The 22,652-nt window shown below is 44.5% G+C and overlaps 1 protein-coding gene across 4 annotated transcripts in view; it reads left to right on the plus strand.

The window, feature by feature from the left end:
• The window catches only part of TMEM184B (transmembrane protein 184B), a 506,709-nt gene that overhangs the window by 159,403 nt on the left and 324,654 nt on the right, over positions 1-22,652 (plus strand). For all 4 annotated transcript variants that reach the window (XM_078683706.1, XM_078683698.1, XM_078683697.1 and 1 more), the window contains exon 2: positions 11,896-12,138. In XM_078683706.1, the coding sequence (XP_078539832.1) occupies positions 11,908-12,138 (231 nt within the window). In that variant the 5' untranslated portion in view covers positions 11,896-11,907. The remainder of the gene's footprint in view (positions 1-11,895; positions 12,139-22,652) is intronic.

The following is a 22,652-nucleotide window of genomic DNA, read 5'->3' on the forward strand; positions in this document are numbered from 1 at the left end:
GAGGCTCTCCACACACCCCATACATGCTTGGGAGGGCGACAGGCACTCTGCCTAGTTGGGTAGTGGATAGTTTCAAGTCCACGGGCAGGGGGGCTGGGTGGGGGGTTGGAATGGGAGGGAGGGAGGTTCTGAGATGTTGTGTTTTGGTTTTAGTGGTTTTCTCTTGTGTTTTCAGCAGTCTTTCCATGTCACACTTCATTGTTCCTTCAGGGTCCACATACGGCGCGCTGGCCACCACGGGTACCACCCTGTCCCCGAGAGGATCGGAGGCCTCCTGATCCTGTGTCACTTCCTGCCTCGATAGACCGGCGGCCCGAGAGGCCTCCCCTACATTACTCCTTCCATAGATCCCACATTGTCCACCATCATGTCTCATCCCACCACTAGAACCCTTACGATCATGTCCTGGAATGTTAATGGGCTGGGGCATAAAATAAAACGAGGCATAGTCCTTCAATTCTTTCGGCGCCACTCCCCAGACATCGTTTTGCTACAAGAGACACATCTGGTGGGCAACACTTGCCATGCTCTTCAGAGAGGTGGCTACAAGCTATTAGTGCACGCGGGGTTCACCTCCGGATCCCGTGGCACAGGGATTCTTGTTAAAAAGAATCTCGCGCTTACACACACGAAATCATGGGCTGACCCTCTGGGCCGATTTGCACTGGTTGAGGCTGTTTGGGAGGGACGCCCTGTAAACATTGTTTCTGCCTACTTTCCACCGACCTTAGTTCGCGACTCACTCAAGGAGCTGGGCGCCCGATTGCTGGGCCTCCCCGCGGGTACACTCCTACTTGGGGGGGGGGGACTTCAACATGACAATGAGTGATGACTTAGACCGCAGACCTAAGCGCAGTTCTCATCGGCAGAGTACGGATCTGTCCTATTTTGTGCATGCTATGGGGCTGGAGGACATCTGGCGATATCACTACCCGGACACACCTTATTTTACTAATTATTCTAACGCACACGCCAGCATGTCCCGACATGTTTTGTCCCACCACAGACATTGGCTGTTTTATCCGCCCGAGGGGCTTCCCCGAGGCATCTCTGACCATTCACCCCTTAGTGTTGAACTAACCTATCGCTGCCAATTTAAACGCGGCCCCATTATTATTAACCTCTGGCTCATGCAGATCCCAGACATCAAATATAGTCAGATTGAACAAACTGAATGTTATTTTGCGGAGAACGTCGGTTCTGTGAAATCGGCTGTCACGATTTGGGCGGCGTACTTGGCAGTGGTCAAGGGCGAGGCACTGGCACTCAAGATGGGGCATTTACGTAGACGCAACAAACTGATTCTGCAGGCTGAAGCAGACCTCACTAGCCTCGAAACATCCCACAACGAGGCCCCCTCGGAGGACACGGCTCGCCGCCTCCGCGCTCAGCAAATGGCCTACAAAGCGTTAGCACAGGAAAAGGCGCCACCGCGTGTATGAATTCGGAGATAACGCGGGCAAGATGCTCACTTGGTTGGAACGACGCGATCAAGGGTCTAGGTGGGTGTCTTCCATAATACGACCAGACGGACTCGAGGTGGCAGATCCACAGGAAATAGCAGAGGCATTTGCCGATCAACTGGAACGTATATACACCGCCGGAGCATGTTATTCGTCAGAGGAGTCCAGACAACTTCTAGATGAGATGCTCCTTCCTACCATTTCAGCTGCTGATAAGGAGACCCTCGACGCCGACATTACGGCGGAGGAGCTCACTACAGCAATCTTTGCCGTTAACTCCGGCAAAGCTATGGGCCCCGACGGAGTTCCCTTAGAATTCCTGAAGGGCATGGTTCCGGGAATTGTTCCCCATCTCAAGAACATGTTCGAAGAAAGCCGGGACAGTGGGACCCTCCCGCTTGATCAAAGACTAGCCTCCATCGCGGTCCTCCTCAAACCGAATAAACCGCCCCTCACTGTGGCTCTTATCGGCCGATCTCCTTGATAAGCGCGGAGGCGAAGGTCCTGGCGAAACTCCTGGCGAACAGTCTTCTTCTCGTGCTCCCCTCCCTAATCCATGATGATCAGTCCGGTTTTCTCCCGGGACGTAATACAGCATTAAATCTGCGGAGGGTTCATAATGTCATGAGCAGACAACCCGTCATACAACACGATGCCACCGTTTTATCCCTTGACGCCACGATGGCATTCGACTCGATCGAATGGCCCTATCTTTTCGCGGTCCTGCTCCGATTCAACTTTGGTCCCAATTTTATCAGCTGGGTGCGACTTTTGTAGACAGACCTACTAGGCCAAGTCCGAGTCAACAACCACACGTCTCGGCAGTTTCGCCTCTATAGGGGGACCCGACAAGGTTGCCCCTTGTCTCTGCTGTTATTCGCCCTCACCCTTGAACCCCTAGCTCATTGGGTCCGCACTGATGTCTCCATCGGAGGCCTCCACTGGAATGACGAGATAGTGGACAAAATTTCTCTCTACGCTGATGATATCCTGGTATACGTAGCTTCCCCCCGGTCCTCTATTAATAGTTTAATCCATGTTCTCACACATTTTGAGAAGTACTCCGGTTACTCGATCAACTGGTCCAAATCAACATTGTACATGCTACATGGTTCGCCGCCCCGTTTGCCCCGAGGGTTTTCCATCACCGTGGCTCCGGATGGATTTAAATACCTCGGTATTTACGTCACGCCTGATTCCAAGGTATTCCATGATCGCAATCTACTCGGTCCCCTGTGCAGACTATGCGGTGACGTGGGCCACTGGCGATCCCTCCCACTCTCCCTGCCCGGCAGAGCGGCTCTGTTTAAAATGTTGGCGCTCCTGCGCTTTTTGTACGCTCTGCAAAACTGTCCCTTTCTGATACCTGATTCCTATTTTAGTGCGGTGAAGAGTGAACTCCGTATTCTCTTGTGGGATGGCGCGGCAGCCCGTATCGCCCTTCATAAACTCTTCCACGGTTGGTACGACGGAGGCATTGCCTTGCCCAATCTTCGCCTCTACTATTGGGCGTCGCAATTAGTGGCAGTCAATCATTGGATCCATGGTTCGCCCCTGGATCCGGCTTTCCTTCTTGATAGATGTCAGACTGGACGGGAGGGCTACCTGGGAGCCCTCTATAGCAAACCAACCAGAAACAGATACCTCGGACCCATGGCACACACGGTTGCTGTATAGCATAGAGCTAACAAGAGTTTGGGGTGGTCATATAAACTCACTGCGGCAACACCCCTATGGTCGTCGCAACGCCTGGGTTCCCTCTGCTTCCTTTGGGGATTCGATAAATGGGACACAATAGGGATTTCTACGGTGGGAGACCTTGTTCATAAGGGTAAGCTACTGACATTTACAGATCTTCAGGCCAAATACTCCCTTGCAATGACGGAATTTTTCCGATATCTACAAATCAACCACGCACTCCTGGCCGCCATTCCGGACTTTCCCTCTATACCTGAGATTTCCCCCTTGGAGGATAGATTGCTGTCAGAACCTCTCCTTGAGATAGCCATCTCCTATACTTACCGCAAGCTTTGTAATAATCTCCCCGACCCCTTCCAATCCTCTCGGGATAAATGGGAGGGAGACCTGGGTCCCCTAGAGAATCGGCTATCTGCTATAGGTTCAGACTAATCCAATTGAAAGTTCTACATAGAGCCTACATGTCTGCCGCAACACTGGCCAAAATCGGTCGACGCCCTGATACTTTGTGTCTGCGGGGATGCGGCCTTCCGGCACCTTCTATCACATCTTATGGGAATGCCCGGTAGTGCAACACTTCTGGGTAGGAGTGATTAATAAAATGTGCAGTTCTCTGGGTAAGCCACTCCTACCGACGCCAAAAGAATGTGTTCTTAATATAGGGGGGGCCACGGACCTGATTGAATTGGAATTGCAGTGGGCGGCGTTGGGGTTTCTTCTGGCTAAGCGATCCATCGCACTGCGCTGGGGCTCCCAGGAAACGCTGTTAGTGGCGGGCTGGGTGGCTGAAATGGACTACTGCATGATTGCTGAAAAGACAGTGTATAAAATAAGAGGCTGCCCCAAGAAATGGGGACACTGGAACAAGTATCGAGGTGTACTTTGTGACTCTCCAACAACTGAGCTGGCCATGGCCCAAGCTGGTCCCGTAGGAAGAACTGTATGATGATTATTTTTTGCTTGATTTGTACCTCGATTTCAATGTACCGCCTTGATTGTGACTGATTTAATGACTGTTTTTTCTTTAATAAAATCTTTAAAAAAAAAAAAAAGTAGGAAGATTTCATGACAACCGCCGTCAAAGCAGCTGAATCTGAAATGAACTCGGCTCTGCAATGTTGCTATATCCAGTCGTCGTTGTCTCCCTTCAGACAAAGTATGAACCCTTCCGGTCTCAATGATTACATTGTAGGAGCACATTCACGTTATGCGCCTCATTTGCACAATGGGCTTCTTTGCTTCACCGCCATCAAATCACACTTACAGAAGCTGAAGAATTCAAATTAAATGTTCTTTTCCCCAATCCAACTAGAACCAGACCTAGTTTTCAAACAGAATTCGGAATGCGGGTATGTAAAATATATAAAGAAAGGAGGGCGAATGCTCACTCTGTTGTGCCATTCTGATTAAAAATAAAATATCTTGTTTCATGTTTCCAAGAAATAAACAGCAGATAGATCTGCTCCCAAGCACAATATGACTCTGCAGAAACTACAGGATAGCACATGCCATCTCACTGAATTACAACGGGATGAATGTGCTACTTAATGTAAGGACACGTATGTTCAAGATGCGTTGTTTACATGTTTTTTTTAGAGCGCCAGCTTGAGATGAATTTTTTTCCCACTGGGCCAGACACTCGTTTACCTAAACTGTAATTTGAAAGTGAACTTAAATGAAACTCACTATACAAGAAAAAGAGATAAATAAACAGATCTAAAACATAATGCCCATGTTGATCCAAAAGACCCAATGTGGTGCACTTCCGTTTCACAAATAGAGGGAGGCAATGCAGGGTACAATAATGCTATGAGTATGGCGTGAATGTTTCGTCAGCTTCTGTGTGCGTGCACGAGTCCTTGTGTCATCAATCCCAGCGCGATTCTGGCCCACCTCCACTCTCTAATGTTATGTTCATCGGTGTATAGAGTACCTCCACCCATATCCAGCTGTGCGTATCACCAGCACCGCCCCCCTCCAGCTGTGTTCCCCCCAGGAGTACCTCCACCCATCCCCAGCTGTGCCTCGGCCCCTCCACCCCGACCCCAGCTGTCATTCTTGAACTTGCCCCTCCCGAGATGTGCTTCTCACAAGAGATCACTCACACGCGCATTACTAGTGCGCTCCTCGGTGTGATTCCCACAAGTGATGGATGCCCCGCCGTGCATATTACTAGTGCTCTCCCCGCTGTGCTACACCCCCCCCTTTGCGCGCACTACTAGTGGGCTCACCTATATGCTTGTGGTGAAGTCCCGCCTGCCCCAGATGTGCCGCTCAGTGGCGTGTCCCGCCGCCACATTACTGTACTGGGTGGATGCAGGTCCACCCCATAGCAGATGCCTCAGCTGTGCCGCGTCCCGGGGAGCCCCTGTGTGTGGGCCCTGTGTGTGTGGCTCTGCGTGTGTGTGGCTCTGCGTGTGTGTGGCTCTGTGTGTGTGTGTGGTGTGTGTGTGTGTGGTGTGTGTGTGTGTGTGTGTGTGGCTCTGTGTGTGTGGTTCTGTGTGTGTGCGTGTGTGTGTGTGTGTGTGTGTGTGTGTGCAAATGCAATAGGTCTCGCATTTGCGAGAGATTAAGCTATTGGCATTGTAAATGAAAATGCCATGTATTTATCTGTTTTCAAAACCAACACATAAATAAGAATTTTGTCATTTAAAATGCCAATAGCTCTAACTTTTGCAAAGCTGAGACCGTTGCATTGTAAATGCTTGTTTTTTTAACATTGTTTTGTTTTTTAAAACACAGACCTTAGACCTCCGCGACCTCCGCTTTTTTCATTTGTAGGTTATCCCCAATGTTTTAAAAATTGTTTATTAATTGTTGCTCAGCACACACGAAGCATGAATACTCATTACATCCAGCAAAGGACTGCATTCTTAATTATAACCTAATATACATGACATTGTCACCATGAAACATGAGGAGACCAAGTGAAAGCAAGACCACACCTGCGCATAGCAATAGAATTCCCATGTCCCACAATCTCAAGGAATAGATTCCACCATGTTTGCAAAAAATAACTTTGCAGGCTTGCCAAGATCAGACCTTTTGCGTCATCTTATTGAGAAATACCTCCGTAATGTTTCTGCTTCTGAAATTTGTGTGTGACCAGCAAGTTACAAGTTCGAATTATAGCAGGGTGTAGTTAACTATCCCCTTTGCAACAGGATACCAGTTCTTTTAATAGACTTGTATCTGCCCCTTTCAGAGGGGATAGGACTCTAGCCACATTGCTGACACGTTTTCCTTTTTCTCCATCCAGGGCTTCTCTGAAGATTTTCTGCAATTTTAATGGGGCAGTGCTAACATTTCTTAGCAGTACCTCACCTTTATGTAAAGAAACAGTAGTTCTTAGTACCACTGCTGTTTCATAGTATGATGACAGCACGTTTCAGTAAGACCTCCAGGCTTTAAATAGGACAGAAAATGCATTTTTCAGGATGTTATGAAATTTTCATTGAGACCGAGTACTAACTCCTTTCAGTAGAGTTCCTATATTTAATGGGGGAGAACAATCATTATTTTAGCAAAGCTTCTATACTTCTGATTGACGTATGCTATTATGTTGGCTGTTTTCCTGTTGTGGACACCTGGCTAAATAGGATCTCTTCTGTATAAATGTATGCTCTGCTTTTTGTTTAAAAAAATGCTGTATGGATGTATATCTCCCTCTGCTAAATGGGTGGGTCTGCCTTTAACCTGGCTACCTCCTCTGCATGTATAGTAGCAATATGATTGGACATGACCTTGCATCAACCACTTTCAATGCATACATACACGCCTTCATGGTTTGTCTGTCCCTGCAGTGAAAACCTCTAGATAAAGTGGTTTTCTGTGGCTCTCTTTCTCCCTGCACAGAGGTTCTCTTTTGAAGTGGGTGCTGTATAGTTTTTTAGGTCTCGGCAACGAGAACTATTGTCACCGAGTAAGCTCGCAAGGGAGTACAGAGCGGTGCACGAGCCGACCAGGGTCTGTGGACGCGCACACACCCAGGCAGGCAGGCAGCCACGGAAAGACACACCTAGACAGACAGACGCACGCGCACGCACACACACACACACACACACCCTCCCTCCCTCTCTGCCCACTCCCTCTCTGCCGCCCCCCCTCTACCCCCACTCACCGGGCTCTTTCCCTCCGCAGCGGGTCAGTCATGGCAGCAGGCAGACTCGGTGTCTTCTCCGGCGATCTTTAGCTGATGTGCACGCCCACGCTGCGTCTCGTGCGCGCCCACCACGCTGTTTCGCGCCCGTTGATGCTCAGCTTGTGATTACTACTCCTTCTAACCCGGATTCTAAATTACTATTTCTTGGTTCTCTAACTCCACTCTGTTGATTCGTAACAAACTGATATTCAGCACATTTCACAGTCTCGCTTTTGCTTCTCATAAATACAATAAGATTATTTTAAGCAAATGTCTACCCTGCTTTTGGTCCTGTGCCTATTATGCTTCGGACTATAGAGTTTTAGAAAGTGTGGTGGAAGATTCCATGAGTGCAGAGTGTGAGTGCAGAGTGTGAGTGCTGAGTGTGAGTGCAGAGTGAGTGTGCAGAGTGCAGAGTGAGTGTGCAGAGTAGTGAGTGTGCAGAGTAGTGAGTGTGCAGAGTAGTGAGTGTGCAGAGTAGTGAGTGTGTAGAGAGAGTGTGTAGAGAGAGTGTGCAGAGAGAGTGTGCAGAGAGAGTGTGCAGAGTGCAGAGTAGTGAGTGCAGAGTAGTGAGTGCAGAGTAGTGAGTAGTAAGTGCAGAGTAGTGAGTAGTGAGTGCAGAGTAGTGAGTGCAGAATAGTGAGTGCAGAGTAGTGAGTAATGAGTGCAGAGTAGTGAGTAGTGAGTGCAGAGTAGTGAGTGCAGAGTAGTGAGTGCAGAGTAGTGAGTGCAGAGTAGTGAGTGCAGAGTAGTGAGTAGTGAGTAGTGAGTGCAGAGTAGTGAGTGCAGAGTAGTGAGTGCAGAGTAGTGAGTGCAGAGTAGAGAGTGCAGAGTAGTGAGTAGTGAGTGCAGAGTAGTGAATGCAGAGTAGTGAGTGCAGAGTCGTGAGTGCAGAGTCGTGAGTAGTGAGTGCAGAGTAGTGAGTGCAGAGTAGTGAGTGCAGAGTAGAGAGTGCAGAGTAGTGAGTAGTGAGTGCAGAGTAGTGAGTGCAGAGTAGTGAGTGCAGAGTCGTGAGTGCAGAGTCGTGAGTAGTGAGTGCAGAGTAGTGAGTGCATAGTAGTGAGTGCAGAGTAGTGAGTGCAGAGTCGTGAGTGCAGAGTAGTGAGTAGTGAGTGCAGAGTAGTGAGTAGTGAGTGCAGAGTAGTGAGTAGTGAGTGCAGAGTAGTGAGTAGTGAGTGCAGAGTAGTGAGTGCAGAGTAGTGAGTGCAGAGTAGTGAGTGCAGAGTAGTGAGTAGTGAGTGCAGAGTAGTGAGTAGTAAGTGCAGAGTAGTGAGTAGTAAGTGCAGAGTAGTGAGTAGTGAGTGCAGAGTAGTGAGTAGTGAGTGCAGAGTAGTGAGTAGTGAGTGCAGAGCAGTGAGTGCAGAGCAGTGAGTGCAGAGTAGTGAGTGCAGAGCAGTGAGTAGTGAGTGCAGAGCAGTGAGTAGTGAGTAGTGAGTGCAGAGTAGTGAGTGCAGAGTAGTGAGTGCAGAGTAGTGAGTGCAGAGTAGTGAGTGCAGAGCAGTGAGTGCAGAGCAGTGAGTGCAGAGCAGTGAGTGCAGAGCAGTGAGTGCAGAGCAGTGAGTGCAGAGCAATGAGTGCAGAGCAGTGAGTGCAGAGTAGTGAGTGCAGAGTAGTGAGTGCAGAGTAGGGAGTGGGGAGTGCAGAGTGGGGAGTGCAGAGCAGTGAGTGCAGAGCAGTGAGTGCAGAGTAGTGAGTAGTGAGTGCAGAGTAGTGAGTAGTGAGTGCAGAGTAGTGAGTAGTGAGTGCAGAGTAGTGAGTAGTGAGTGCAGAGTAGTGAGTGCAGAGTAGTGAGTGCAGAGTAGTGAGTGCAGAGTAGTGAGTAGGGAGTGCAGAGTAGGGAGTGCAGAGTAGTGAGTGCAGAGTAGGGAGTAGTGAGTGCAGAGTAGTGAGTGCAGAGTAGTGAGTGCAGAGTGGGGAGTGCAGAGTGGGGAGTGCAGAGTGGGGAGTGCAGAGTGGGGAGTGCAGAGTGGGGAGTGCAGAGTGGTGTGTGCTGTTGAGTGCAGAGTGGTGTGTGCTGTTGAGTGCTGTGTGCTGTTGAGTGCAGAGTGCGGTGTATTGGCAATGTAAATGACAATGCCATTTATTTATGATTTAAAGAAAAAAAAAAGAAATGTCATGAGCAATGCCAATAGCTCTACCTTTAATGATGCCGAGACCATTGCATTGTAAATGCTTGTTTTCTTTTCTGAACAGACCAGAGAGCTTTATTTTGGGTGTTACATGGCAGTACTCGGAAATTAAGATGCTCTTTCTCTAGACTGGATAAATATTCAAGACTGATTAGGTCTGACTTAGAGACCACCTTGGAAGTCTCGTTAGCCTCATGTAATTAAAAAATATATAAGAAAGTACATGCATATATACATAGATGCATTTTGGGTTAGCCCTCTTCGTCTATTTGTCCGATCAGTTGTCATTCACATTCTGTTGCTGCCCAGGGCAGCATTTAGCATGGGGCAGTGGTCCAGACCACTTCAGTCTTGCCTCAGATTGACTCAGTTGTGCTTGATTACGTGTGTACAATGTTATAACATGTGTTTCACCAGACATTGTTGGCCAATACTTAAGTTTGCTTGTGCTTTTTGTTAACTTTCTATTAACTTGCTATTTTCTGTCGTTATTTGTTTAGTCATTACGTTTTCAGGTGATGTGCATTAAAAATACCACGGGTTCCTGAACATGTTCTAAGTACCCTAAGCAGCCTTTCTGTTATATAAGGAAATATGTGCAACACTTATTCTATAACAAGTTTTTGAAAAATGTATTGCTATAATATGGCCGGCACAGTTTCTTCTGGACTGAATTATTGCGCACATGCTTACTGTTCAGTACTAACCTAAGAAAATAATTCATCAACAACTTCCTGGTCGTTTTGAAAAGGGTGTCTCACTCGGATCTTAGCCTGTCTCCTTTTGGCCATTTTTGAACTGGTCTCTAATTGCTTCATTAGTCTACCACAAGCAAAGTGTCCAACATTATAATTGTCTGTTTTGTTACCTAATTCATCCTCAAATTTGTCCTTAACCCATATGCTGCAAAAAGAAAAAAAAAATACCACTGCATTCAAGATCTTCAAAACCCTCTTCCCTTCTCTAACCCCAGGTTCAGAGGTCACTCCCATACTGTGATCGACATCTTCATTTGGAACATAATCTGTCAGGGCTATTTTTTCTTGTCTTGATTTGTTGCATACTCCTTTAAATATGTCTGTTACAGTCCTCTGAAACTTCATTTAGGTGGTCTAGTATCGGGGTTTACTTCCACAGTTGAAATGTCTCTTGGCTGTCATGGCCACTTCACCCAAATACTTCCAGTTTCACCTTCCGCTAATGCAACACAGTTATAAATGATCTAGTCCCGTATAAGCATCCACCTTCTTCCTTGTCTGAACCTTTTACTCATTTCAACCCCATAGAAACGCCCCCCCCCATTTAAAACATTCCATACCCAGCAAAGCTTCCCTGCCACTCCAGGCGCTGAGTAGTCCACCTTGCTGTTCAATGTGGGTCTTTCCACAAGTGGCAGATGTTGAATTTAAAATTCACGTATGACCCAGTGTGCCTCTCTGACACTGATCATCATGCTAAACCATCAACGTCCAGTCTGATCCCCAACCTTTATTGGCCACTATTTTTAAACCCCCATGCCATCTTTCTGTTAGGGTGTATTTCTTGTCTTAGTTACATATTTTGAACACACCCATCATAGATCTTTGTTACTCCCACCCTGAGCCCTTCTTAATGTAAAATCTACAATCCCTATTTCTTTTGTGAAGTAGTGAGCCCTCTCTGACAAAAGCTATCAGGTGTTAACTAGAAATGATTATTTAGCCTCTTTCGATTGTAAGTCTTTGTACTAATATTCATGACTGTCTGTTACCACCCAGTGATGCTCCCTTATGGGCGGTCTAACTTTATAAGTGCTTAATCTTTCTGTGTATTTCGTGTATGATAGACATGCTTAACAAAACACATAAGTACATCTACATTGTGGTACGTTGTGCTCCGGGGAGTGATGCAAGATGACACTTTAGGTCTCATGGGTAGCAATGCCACGTCAGTGCCCAGTGGTTCTCCTGTGTGCACACTGTTGCTCATTATTGAAGAGCGGATAATCCATCGAGGGATCTGCGGTGCGGTGCGCTGCTTGGAGATGGCGCAGGTCTCTTTCTCTCTTCCTCATTCCCTGTGTTTTCATTTTGTGCATTTTCTGTTTTTGTGAGAGATGATGAGTTTTTGTTTTGTTTTTAGATTTGCTTTGTTTGCAATGCAGGGCTGTTGTTAGAGAGCTGTGTCTTTGAGTCTGCTGGCGTACATACTGGTCAATTGATACAGTGCAAAAGGGAACTCAAAGAGCTTTATAGCTACAGAATGTACGCAAGCTGACTTTGGGAAAGCAGTAGATCAATCTTTTGTCAACTGATGTTGCACTTCCCAGCCTTAGGTATGTCCAAGAATGGATGGATGGTATGTTATCAGCAGGTAGACCTTGAAGTAGAGAAAGATAATGCCCTCTTAATGGCATAGTGGACACCTTTTAATGATATCCAGCAATGTGTTTAGCATATATCACCACTCGGTCTTCTCTTCTTAGATCATTGGACCGATGCCTGACCTCCTTGCTATTGCCACCCTGGGGGACTCCAGCAACGGGGCTGCAATGTCCACTGGGATGATGGCTCCTGACGAAGGGGCACCAACTGCTGCTGGCCCCGATTTTGTCCCTGTGCCCCTTGGACCACTGGCTTTGGAGCAGCCTATGTTCCTGATGAGCACCACCACACAGGCTGTTTCTGGATTCTTCGTATGGACAGCGCTGCTTATCACTTGCCACCAGGTATGTTGTACATCTTGAATAGTATGTTTCAGGATTGGTTACCTATGCTTAGTCTGCTGTTTATCCCCCCCCAATTTCATTCAATTGGTCTTTAGCAAGAGTTGGATGTTCTGACTTCATTGTCACAGATTCCCACTGAACTGTGTGAAAATGGTGGCAGGGTTCACCTCCATCACACCCCCTTTACTCATTTCAGGAAGGGTAAATTTAATTCATATGAGGTGAATATTGTCTTATAGTATATTCATATAACCCTTCATACCTGGGGTGAAGTGCATTTGCTTGCATAAAGTTCAGTACACCGTAGGGGGTACTTTGTTGTTCAATTACTTAGTGACAGTGTTGTAAACATTTTGGGGACATGATTGACCAAAGTTATGCTTCTATCCTCACATTTGTCACTGCACCTAAACGTGTCGTGGTGTCTAAAGTAGTGTGATTTATGCTTGTGTTTGTTTGAAAGGGTGTGCTTTATGACTTTGGCCTTTGTATGAAATGTGATGTAATGCTCAATGACAAGTGTAATACATTCTCCTTGTCCCTACGATCGGGTCACTATATTTATGCCTAGAGTGGATTGAAGCAGAGTGAGGGGTAGATGATCATGGAGTCTTTGCTTTACAAACTGGAAAGTGAATAGGTACAGTTTCTTGCGAGGCTTTGAGCCGAAAATAAGTCACCAAAAGGGATGATTAGTCCTCTGTACAGGAATGACAGAAGATCAAACAGCAGGAAAGCTCATGTTATAGCCAGCCTGGGACCAGAGGTCAGAGATGGGTGTGCTGATTCTCTGCAAAGGAAATCTCGACCAACCGTAAGAAATTAACCAATAAGAAAATTACAAATTTAGGAAGCTAGTCTTAATGCTCCGGTCCTGTGAATCACATTCCGCTCATTATCACGACAGCTGTGCAAGTGAGATTTGAGTATTTACTAGTTTGGGTAAATGATGCTTATGGTGCATACAGAACTGACGTGAGTATTCAATTGAGTTTGATCTTTATTAGGATTATAAGCTTGATAAATCATAAAAGAACAGTAACCAAGAAATCATAAATACATACTTAAAAGCATAATATATGTCCGGTTAACAACTCATCTAACTGTTGCAGTATTTCATAAGCTAAAAAAGAAAGTAATTAAGAACAATTTTCATCAAGGCTCTACATTTCTTAAGCATTTTCTTTCACGTAATACATGTATAATGTATGTAGCACAAAAGTACATACTAGGGCATCTTTGAATCTGGACTTTGAATCTAAATTCAAAGGCTTTCCGTAGTCAAACAGCTTCTTCCTTATAAATAATAGTTTAATAAATAGTTTCCTATATGCAGGTTAAAATTTGCACACAAAAAAAGCCAAGTGCATTGTCGACAGAGATTATCTCTTATCACACAGACAGCTTGAATTGTCCGTGTGAACACTCAACACCCCATTTCCGGCAATGTAACATGGTGGCAAACAATACCTAGGCAAAAACGTGTTAAAGTGTACCCATGGTAGGTGTTAGTGTCAGTGAGTAAATATGATTGTATCTCCGTTTGCTAGTAAATGGACATGTAGCTCACAATACTAACTTTATTAGAATCTCTCACGTTTAATTTGTGCCCTCTCGTGCAGTTAATGTGCTCCTTCAAATCCCTTTTTGAGAACCGAGCAATGTTATCAGGAGTCTTCCGAAAGTCACAATCTATATCATATATTCCCCTTCACATATCTCTAATATGTGCAAGCCATGGAATTTAAAACACATGAGCCCGGGTTAAAAAATCTCTCAGAATTGCTTTAGTAAACTCAGTTATAGTTTTGGTCCAAATTGAGTGCCACAATAGCAGAGGTTTAACTTGTGCTGTTTAAAAAAACAAAAAAAAAACCACTCTTTCCAAGTCAATATCCACTGCATTTTGCCAGTCAATTAAACCATAAAACTTCACCAGTACTGGAAAGAAAACACTAAGGGGAAGTATTTATCTTATTTTAATAAATTAAAACAACATCATAAGGATATACATTGCAGCGCCTATCGAGTAGTTCTCATCTTATTATTGCTACTTGCTCTTTTTTGGGCACTCCAGGTGTCATTAAAAAATTGCAGACGTAAATAGCTAAAACTCTTGGTGTTGGTCATGCTGCCCCCCTTAATATAAACAAGCATTTACAATGCAACGGTCTCGCCTTTGCAAAATTTAGAGCTATTGGCATTGTAAATTACAACATTTTCACTTATGTATTGGTTTTGAAAACAGATAAATAAATGGCATTGTCATTTACAATGCCAATAGCTTAATCTCGCGTAAATGCCACACACACACACACACACACAGCCCCCCCACACATACACAGGTGAATTATCAGCTCCTCTTAAATCATGCGTTGCATTTGAAAACAAAATCTTCAGAGAAAAGCAATGTGTAGAGCCGATCAGCAAGTAACGTTTAGTTATTTTTATCAAGTTGTTGAGAGAAATCAAACTACATTTTGGAGATAGGCTTCCAATAAAAGGAAAAAAGCTTGGGATCATCGCCGACAACCCCTTCACATTTACTCGCGCATTACAAGTGAAGTGAAAAAAAGACAAGTCTCTTCAGAAAAAATGAAAATCTCAACTCATTTTATGCTTCTAAATAGTGTACACAAATTAACGTACTCCTGAACGAAAGGCCAGCTACTGTACGAATATGGTAATGGGCACATTAAGGGTGTACTCTACAAGTAATACAAATAAAATCACAAGCATGTGGGTACAAAATACATATTCCATTACAGCAGAGACTGCAGGCAGATTGAATCGTGTGGCACCGAAAGTCAAGTAAGATACCAGCATCTGGGCCAAGCTCTGTGGTCAAAAAAATAATTATTCAAAGGATTTTTGAGGGAAGGGCAGCTGTTTTCATTAAAGGGAGAGCATGAGTGACTACAGCACGCTTACTATTTAAGAATGCCATGAGTATACAATTTTACAAAGAAGCATCTTCTTTCTTTAATCGGTATAAACTGCATGAATTTAAAACATTATCATCAAAGCGTGGTTTTAAAAAAAAACACCCTTCAAGGAGCTACATTAAGGCTAAAACCATAAATCTTGTTAAAAAAAATAAAAATATATATATATGATAAATACGCGGTTTAACCTTCTTGTAGAGCGTTTTTACTTCTGTGATAAATCAATGTCAACTTTTATTTTTATAGTGCAAAAAGACCCTATAAAGTACGTTAGGATTTTCCCAAAACAAGTCACTTACAAAAGAGATGTGCGCTCTATCATAAAGGTCACAATCAAAAATCAAAATAGTAAAGCATTTTTTCTGGTTTAATTACTCATACTGGCCTGTATAAAGGACAATCCCCTACAACCAACTACCTTGGAGACAACCCTAAAGGGGTGCCTCACTTAGACATTTCCTCCCGCAAACAACAACTTCCCCATCACAGGCACTACTTGTCACTCGTCCTCCATACCAAACAAACCCCGTCACAAAAACCACTATGACTATGCCCACACTGCGAGTACCTTTGCACAGAAACCGTCTCATACAGATATACACCTCACAAATTAACCATCACTGACTCTCTCCCAGAAGCGATGCCAAATTTCAAAATACCATATCGTAGAGGGGCCTCATCCTTGACGTGCGTTTAACTTAAAAAGTGGGTGATGCCACCGGTTGACATGCGTCATCCTCTGTAGAGGGTGCAAAACATTGAGCGTAATGAATCAAGAACAAAAAGCATAGACAAAAGTATGCTTGTAAATGTACATCTTTACAGGTAATTATTAATGAACAAAACACAAATACTTTGGTACATAACCAACTTGACAACTATACATTCAACAATCACATAATGTCATTCCGATGTGATGTTGTGATCATTCACATATATACATATATATGTACAAACAAGTGTCAGCAAAAATGTCTTGTAACGGCCCGATGCATTTCGGGACAGAAATGTCCCTTCTTCAGGGGCCAACCTGTAGGAGAAAAATAATGATGCTTGTATAACTGAGAGAGCTATAATATAACAGCAAACACTCTCAAATGGAGAGGCTGAGAACAGACTAGACTAATTGTGGATCAGAAAGCTGAGACCGGTCAAAACATGGAAAGAACCAACAGAATCTATTGTTCCCAAGATCGAAGCCACAAGTGCAGAGAAAGTGAAACCAGTGTTGACAATGAAGTAGACACGTGAGTTACTATCTTACAATCACGGTGCTTAGGTGTTAGAGATTATCACAACCGTGGTGGTGTGACGCTAAGAAGACCCTTACTGTGTTGAAAACCCAGAGACCTTAAACAACAGAAATCAAACTGAGAGACTGTTAAGGGAACGTGGTGTATGTTGATGCACCAGGTAAAATAAATACACCCACCTATGTGTTGATAACAGCCTCGAACGAAACTGTCAACATCCAAAGTAGAGACACAGCGTCTTGAGAAATGCTGCAACACATAAATATGACGAGCCGGTAAGGCGCGTATAATGTAGACACAGAATTTCATTGCCACTAATGAAAGAGTAAATACGCTCACCAATAGTAATCTGAATGCTTCCTAAACGTGAAACCGCGGACTGTACTGCGGGAAAGTGCTGATTCTATCTCGCCGTAATGATGACCGCTTGGCCCTATAACAAAGAGGGAAAGTCAATGATAGAGACCCCCACGAGCCCCATTCCACGCTAAGATCAAGTGAAAGAAAGGCCTTAAATCGAGCCAAACTTACCGGGCAAAGTGTCCTAGGTCACATCAAAGGGTAGGATCCAGTGGTACTCCTGACTATTGGCTAGGGAGCCGTGCTCACAAGTGAAAACGCCGACTCCTAACGGTGCTAATGAATATAGATAACGGACTTACGCCAGAAACGGCGGGCGCCATCTTAGGATGGTGAAAAGTATAGAAATAAGTAACGGGAAATACAGAGGATGTATAACCAAAACGCCCGAAGAAACAGCAGAAAAATGTAAAGTACTAGATGTTATCTAAAGTAAATGTGTAATATATATAAGCATGGGTTTACATACACACCCATTAGATAAATAGTGTGACTACCTATTAAGAGCAAGCCTAATAGGTCACAAGAGGAAAATGATCACAGGTCTAAAAAGGAGCCTGGCAGGGACTAACCACCAGGGGATAAACGTTACCAAAGCTAGCGTACAGAAATCAAAGCCCAATATATAAAAAATGATAGACTGTGAAGTTACAAACAGAAAATGTGGACACATAAAGTTTGGTGAACAACACCTAACCCGTCACAGTGATAATGTGCATCAAAAAGTAATGAATGTAATGACCGGACAGCCTCAGTGCAATGAATCATAACAACCAATATATGCAGGTGTCAAAGCACAATATATATGTGTTCATTAAAAACAAACAGACGTTATAAACATGAAATGTAACATTGTATAAACAGTAGAACAGTGCACTGATCTTAAAACATTAGTTAATGTACTGTAATGCAAAAGGTTTACAGAAAACATATCATATCAAGACGATCATTAAGACCTATCGGGTGCAACGTTCCCAAAGTCTGAATCCAAAAGACCTCTCTCTGGAGTAACAATCTATTTACGTTGGTTGTTAGTCCCTGCCAGGCTCCTTTTTAGACCTGTGGTCATTTCATTTTCCTCTTGTGACCTATTAGGCTTGCTCTTAATAGGTAGTCACACCATTTATCTAGTGTGTGTGCACGTAAACCCATGCTTATATATATTACACATTTACTTTAGATAACATCTAGTACTTTACATTTTTCTGCTGTTTCTTCCGGCGTTTTGGTTATACATCCTCTGTATTTCCCGTTACTTATTTCTATACTTTTCACCATCCTAAGATGGCGCCCGCCGTTTCTGGCGTAAGTCCGTTATCTATATTCATTAGCCCCGTTAGGAGTCGGCGTTTTCACTTGTGAGCACGGCTCCCTAGCAGATAGTCAGGAGTACCACTGGATCCTACCCTTTGATGTGACCTAGGACACTTTGCCCGGTAAGTTTGGCTCGATTTAAGGCCTTTCTTTCACTTGATCTTAGCGTGGAATGGGGCTCGAGGGGGTCTCTATCATTGACTTTCCCTCTTTGTTATAGGGCCAAACGGTCATCATTACGGCGAGATAAAAACAGCACTTTCCCGCAGTACAGTCCGCGGTTTCACGTTTAGGAAGCATTCAGATTACTATTGGTGAGCGTATTTACTCTTTCATTAGTGGCAATGAAATTCTGTGTCTACATTATACCCGCCTTACCGGCTCGTCATATTTATGTGTTGCAGCATTTCTCAAGACGCTGTGTCTCTACTTTGGATGTTGACAGTTTCGTTCGAGGCTGTTATCAACACATAGGTGGGTGTATTTATTTTACCTGGTGCATCAACATACACCACGTTCCCTTAACAGTCTCTCAGTTTGATTTCTGTTGTTTAAGGTCTCTGGGTTTTCAACACAGTAAGGGTCTTCTTAGCGTCACACCACCACGGTTGTGATAATCTCTAACACCTAAGCACCGTGATTGTAAGATAGTAACTCACGTGTCTACTTCATTGTCAACACTGGTTTCACTTTCTCTGCAATTGTGGCTTCGATCTTGGGAACAATAGATTCTGTTGGTTCTTTCCATGTTTTGACCGGTCTCAGCTTTCTGATCCACAATTAGTCTAGTCTGTTCTCAGCCTCTCCATTTGAGAGTGTTTGCTGTTATATTATAGCTCTCTCAGTTATACAAGCATCAATATTTTTCTCCTACAGGTTGGCCCCTGAAGAAGGGACATTTCTGTCCCGAAATGCATCGGGCCGTTACAAGAAATTTTTGCTGACACTTGTTTGTACATATATATGTATATATGTGAATGATCACAACATCACATCGGAATGACATTATGTGATTGTTGAATGTATAGTTGTCAAGTTGGTTATGTACCAAAGTATTTGTGTTTTGTTCATTAATAATTACCTGTAAAGATGTACATTTACAAGCATACTTTTGTCTATGGTTTTTATTCTTGATTCATTACGCTACTTTTGTTAAGAAACCACGAGGGTCCATTGGCGACCAAATTGCACAGTGCACAGTGTTGCTACCGGGTTCGTTAGCATTTATATAACTTTGTCTTTTTACCCTTGTTTGACAGCAAGGGTTCCACTGTGGCACCATTGTACTTGAACTGTTCTATAACTAGAGAATTGTTTATCTTGAACACGGTGTGCGCTCCCTACCATATAACTGCTTATTGATCACCATGCACTCACAACATTCACCCGCTCACCCTGCTCTCACAGTGATCACTCTGCACTAATAATTTGCTTGCATTGTTCACTCTGTACCTCACCTTGCAGTCACACGAGCACACTTCTCACCCTGCACTCATGTGACACTTCACTCACCTGTCCCCCCTTACTGCTCAATCTGTAGCTCACTCAAACAAGGCCATCACTAACCATGCACTAATTCGTCCCACTCTGCACTTACAGCCGAACCCAAATTCATATGGTCACCTCACTCACCCTGCAGTCACTCCTTTTACCCTACTGTCGCACTGTTGCATTGCTCACCGTGCAGTCACATGGGCACTCTTGTCACCCACACAGTGTAGAAGGTTAAAGTGCCTGGTACAAAGAAGATGTACCATGCACATCACAGACCTGAGTGTGAGTAAACTATGAGTAGCGCTATAAAAAAATGAAATGTTTGTCAGAGAGGCGCTATAGAGAGATGAGGTGTATTGTTGGTGAGTGGTAGTGAGGGAATTCATGGAGAAGGTGGAAAGACTGTTGCACCGTGTGCGACCAGTGCTTGAACAAGCCCTGGCTGGGAGTGTTAACTCCCCCCCCCCCCCCCCCCACCCCCCAAGTTCCGGTCTAGTGGATCCCCTGCTTCTGCCTATTATTTACATTTGTAGTGCGCTACTATTACCAAAAGGTGTCCTGGGGCTAATAACCATCTGCCTGCAATGTTAGAGAGGGATCCGGGGTCGGGAGAGGAGAGAAGAGAGGGATGGAAGGAAGGGGGTGAGAGGAAAGGGGCATGGGTAAACTGCTTAACTCTGCACAAGACCGCCATGGTTTGAATGCACCCTTGCTGCTCCCGGCCATGGCCAGGTGAGCTTCTAATGTGGCAGCACGTATTCCTGCGGATTGGGAGGCCCTTCACAGAGGTTGACTAGACATCTTTCTTATGTTAATTGCTGTATTTTGGATATAAACTGGTACTGATGGGGTGAAATCTTTCCTCCAGTATTACTGTGTTTAAAAAAATTCTAAATAATAAAGCAATGCTGCCCCAAAATACGCAGCATCACAGAACATTATTTACATTTTCTACTTACACAATTTAGTCAAGCCTGTCGCATAATTTGGTCCTCACCTTCCTCATAACCTAGAGGTTTAGAAATTTTTGTCAGGAGGGGGTCCTTACGCTTGAAAATGTTGACAGGGGGATCTCGGCATCCAAAAGTTTGAAGACCTCTGCTCTAGGAAGACATGGGAAATAAAAAAGACAAGCACAACGAACGAGGGGGGGCAGGAGATCAAGCACAACGAACTGGGGGGGCAGGAGAGCAAGCACAACGAACGAGGGGTGGCAGGAGAGCAAGCACAACGAGCGAGGGGGCAGGGAAGCAAGCACAACGAGCGAGGGGGGCAGGAGAGCAAGCACAACGAGCGAGGGGGCAGGGAAGCAAGCACAATGAGGGGCAAGAACACGGGCACAATCGGGGAAGAGAGGCAAGAAAACCGAGCACTCACCGGAGGACTCGGCAGCTTCTCGACTTCTTCCGGCGGCGGTCGGGCAGAAATGGCTTCAGGAAAGCAAAGCCATTTTCGCTTTCGGGGGCGTGGTTTTCTTTCTCTCCTCTTCCCATTGGCTGGAAGGTAAAATTCCAGCCAATGGGTAGAGGAGAGAAAGAAAACAGAAAGAAACTAAAAAACACACCCCTCAATCCTGTCCTAAATTGACGGACGACCCTGTTCTCCAATGACTGGCCTCCGTTTAGGAAGCCAGCCATGGAGAAGAGGGGCGGGTTCAAGCCCCACTCGGAAAACATCAGTTTCTCCCAGCGGAGACTGCGCAAGCGCAGCCTTGACTTGGCGAAACCTAAAAAAGGATAACCTCCTCTTGCCACATCTCAATGTAAAAGTTTTTTTTAAAAAGTTTCTCTTTGGATCTTGCTTCTCCATAAATTCTGTGAAAGGGTTAATGAGGCCCCACACACATAGTGGAATTTGAGAAAAAAAACCTACATCATTCACATATAAAAGTATCTGTGCAGGCGCTGGCCAACTCTTGGAACATCAATACCAAGATTTAGACGTTTTTCTTCAACATTGTTAATACATAGAAAGGAAAGGAGCAAACACACCTCTCTGCCTTCTCCTTATCTTTAGTGGGTACGTTAATTCTCCTGATGGTCCAAATTGTACCCCAGCAGTTAGATTATTACAGATGTAAGGTAGAAAGGAGATTGTATCCTTTGGTGCACCCAGTTTTGCACCCAGTTTATCCATACAATTTCACAGTTTGTTACAGTTCACCAGATAAAAAAAGCTGCTCAGATCCATAAAACACATATGTAAACTGCCCTCCTTTGCACTAGTGTACTTCTCCACTAGGATATTCAGGTTGAGGCACTGCTCCATGTTTCTAACCCTCTCCTGTACCCATATTGTATGATGGTTAAGTTTGTGTTATCGTGTGCCCACTGTTCCAGTCTTTCTAGAATAATCCTTTCTAATAATTTAGCTGATGAATCGAACAATGATATTGATCACGGCTAGAAGGGTTTCTAGAAATTTCAGAAAATGGCGCTCTGCCTGAAGTGTACGCTGGACAGTGTGTGGCAGTGAGTTTTTGAGTGTGGCGCGTGAAGAGCGAACGGATTAACCCAAAACCGTTCTAAGACAATCAGAGATTACCCAAACTGTAACACAGCAAAGCTCTCGCAGCCACAAAAACAGTGTGAAATTTAAGACAAAAAGACAATTGGTATTGATACAAATGAAAGAGAACAGCAGATCTATGTGTTCAAGTTCTTTTTCAATGATGTTTTAATTGGATCCAAGCTCAGCCGACACGTGTTTCATCGTGTTAAAGTGGAGTCAACACGACTCTTCAGGGCTGATGAAAGTAAATAAAACAAATGTATAGTAACTTTCAGTAGGTTACAATTGTTACATGGATTTATAACATGTATGTGCATGAAGGTGATAGTGACGGAATATTAAGTGCCTTCGTGGTCGTTTTCGTGATAGTTAAACCATGCACAACCACAAGCTCATCCTGGTAACGGTGGTGAATTGTGAATAGTGTCAAAGTTGTACTTAACCAGATGGTGTTTCTATATATTAGTGAATATGATACATAAACTCCTATAAGATCGCATCAAATAGTTATCTCATGCTCACTAGAAATCAGCGTTTGTGGGGTGTCAGGGTGTATGAGTGTATCAACGAACTAAGCAATCGGCTGAGCTTGGATCCAATTAAAACATCATTGAAAAAGAACAATGATATTGGTCGA

Source organism: Lissotriton helveticus, chromosome 1_1 (genome assembly GCF_964261635.1).
Source record: "Lissotriton helveticus chromosome 1_1, aLisHel1.1, whole genome shotgun sequence".
NCBI classification, from domain to species: Eukaryota; Metazoa; Chordata; class Amphibia; order Caudata; family Salamandridae; genus Lissotriton; species Lissotriton helveticus.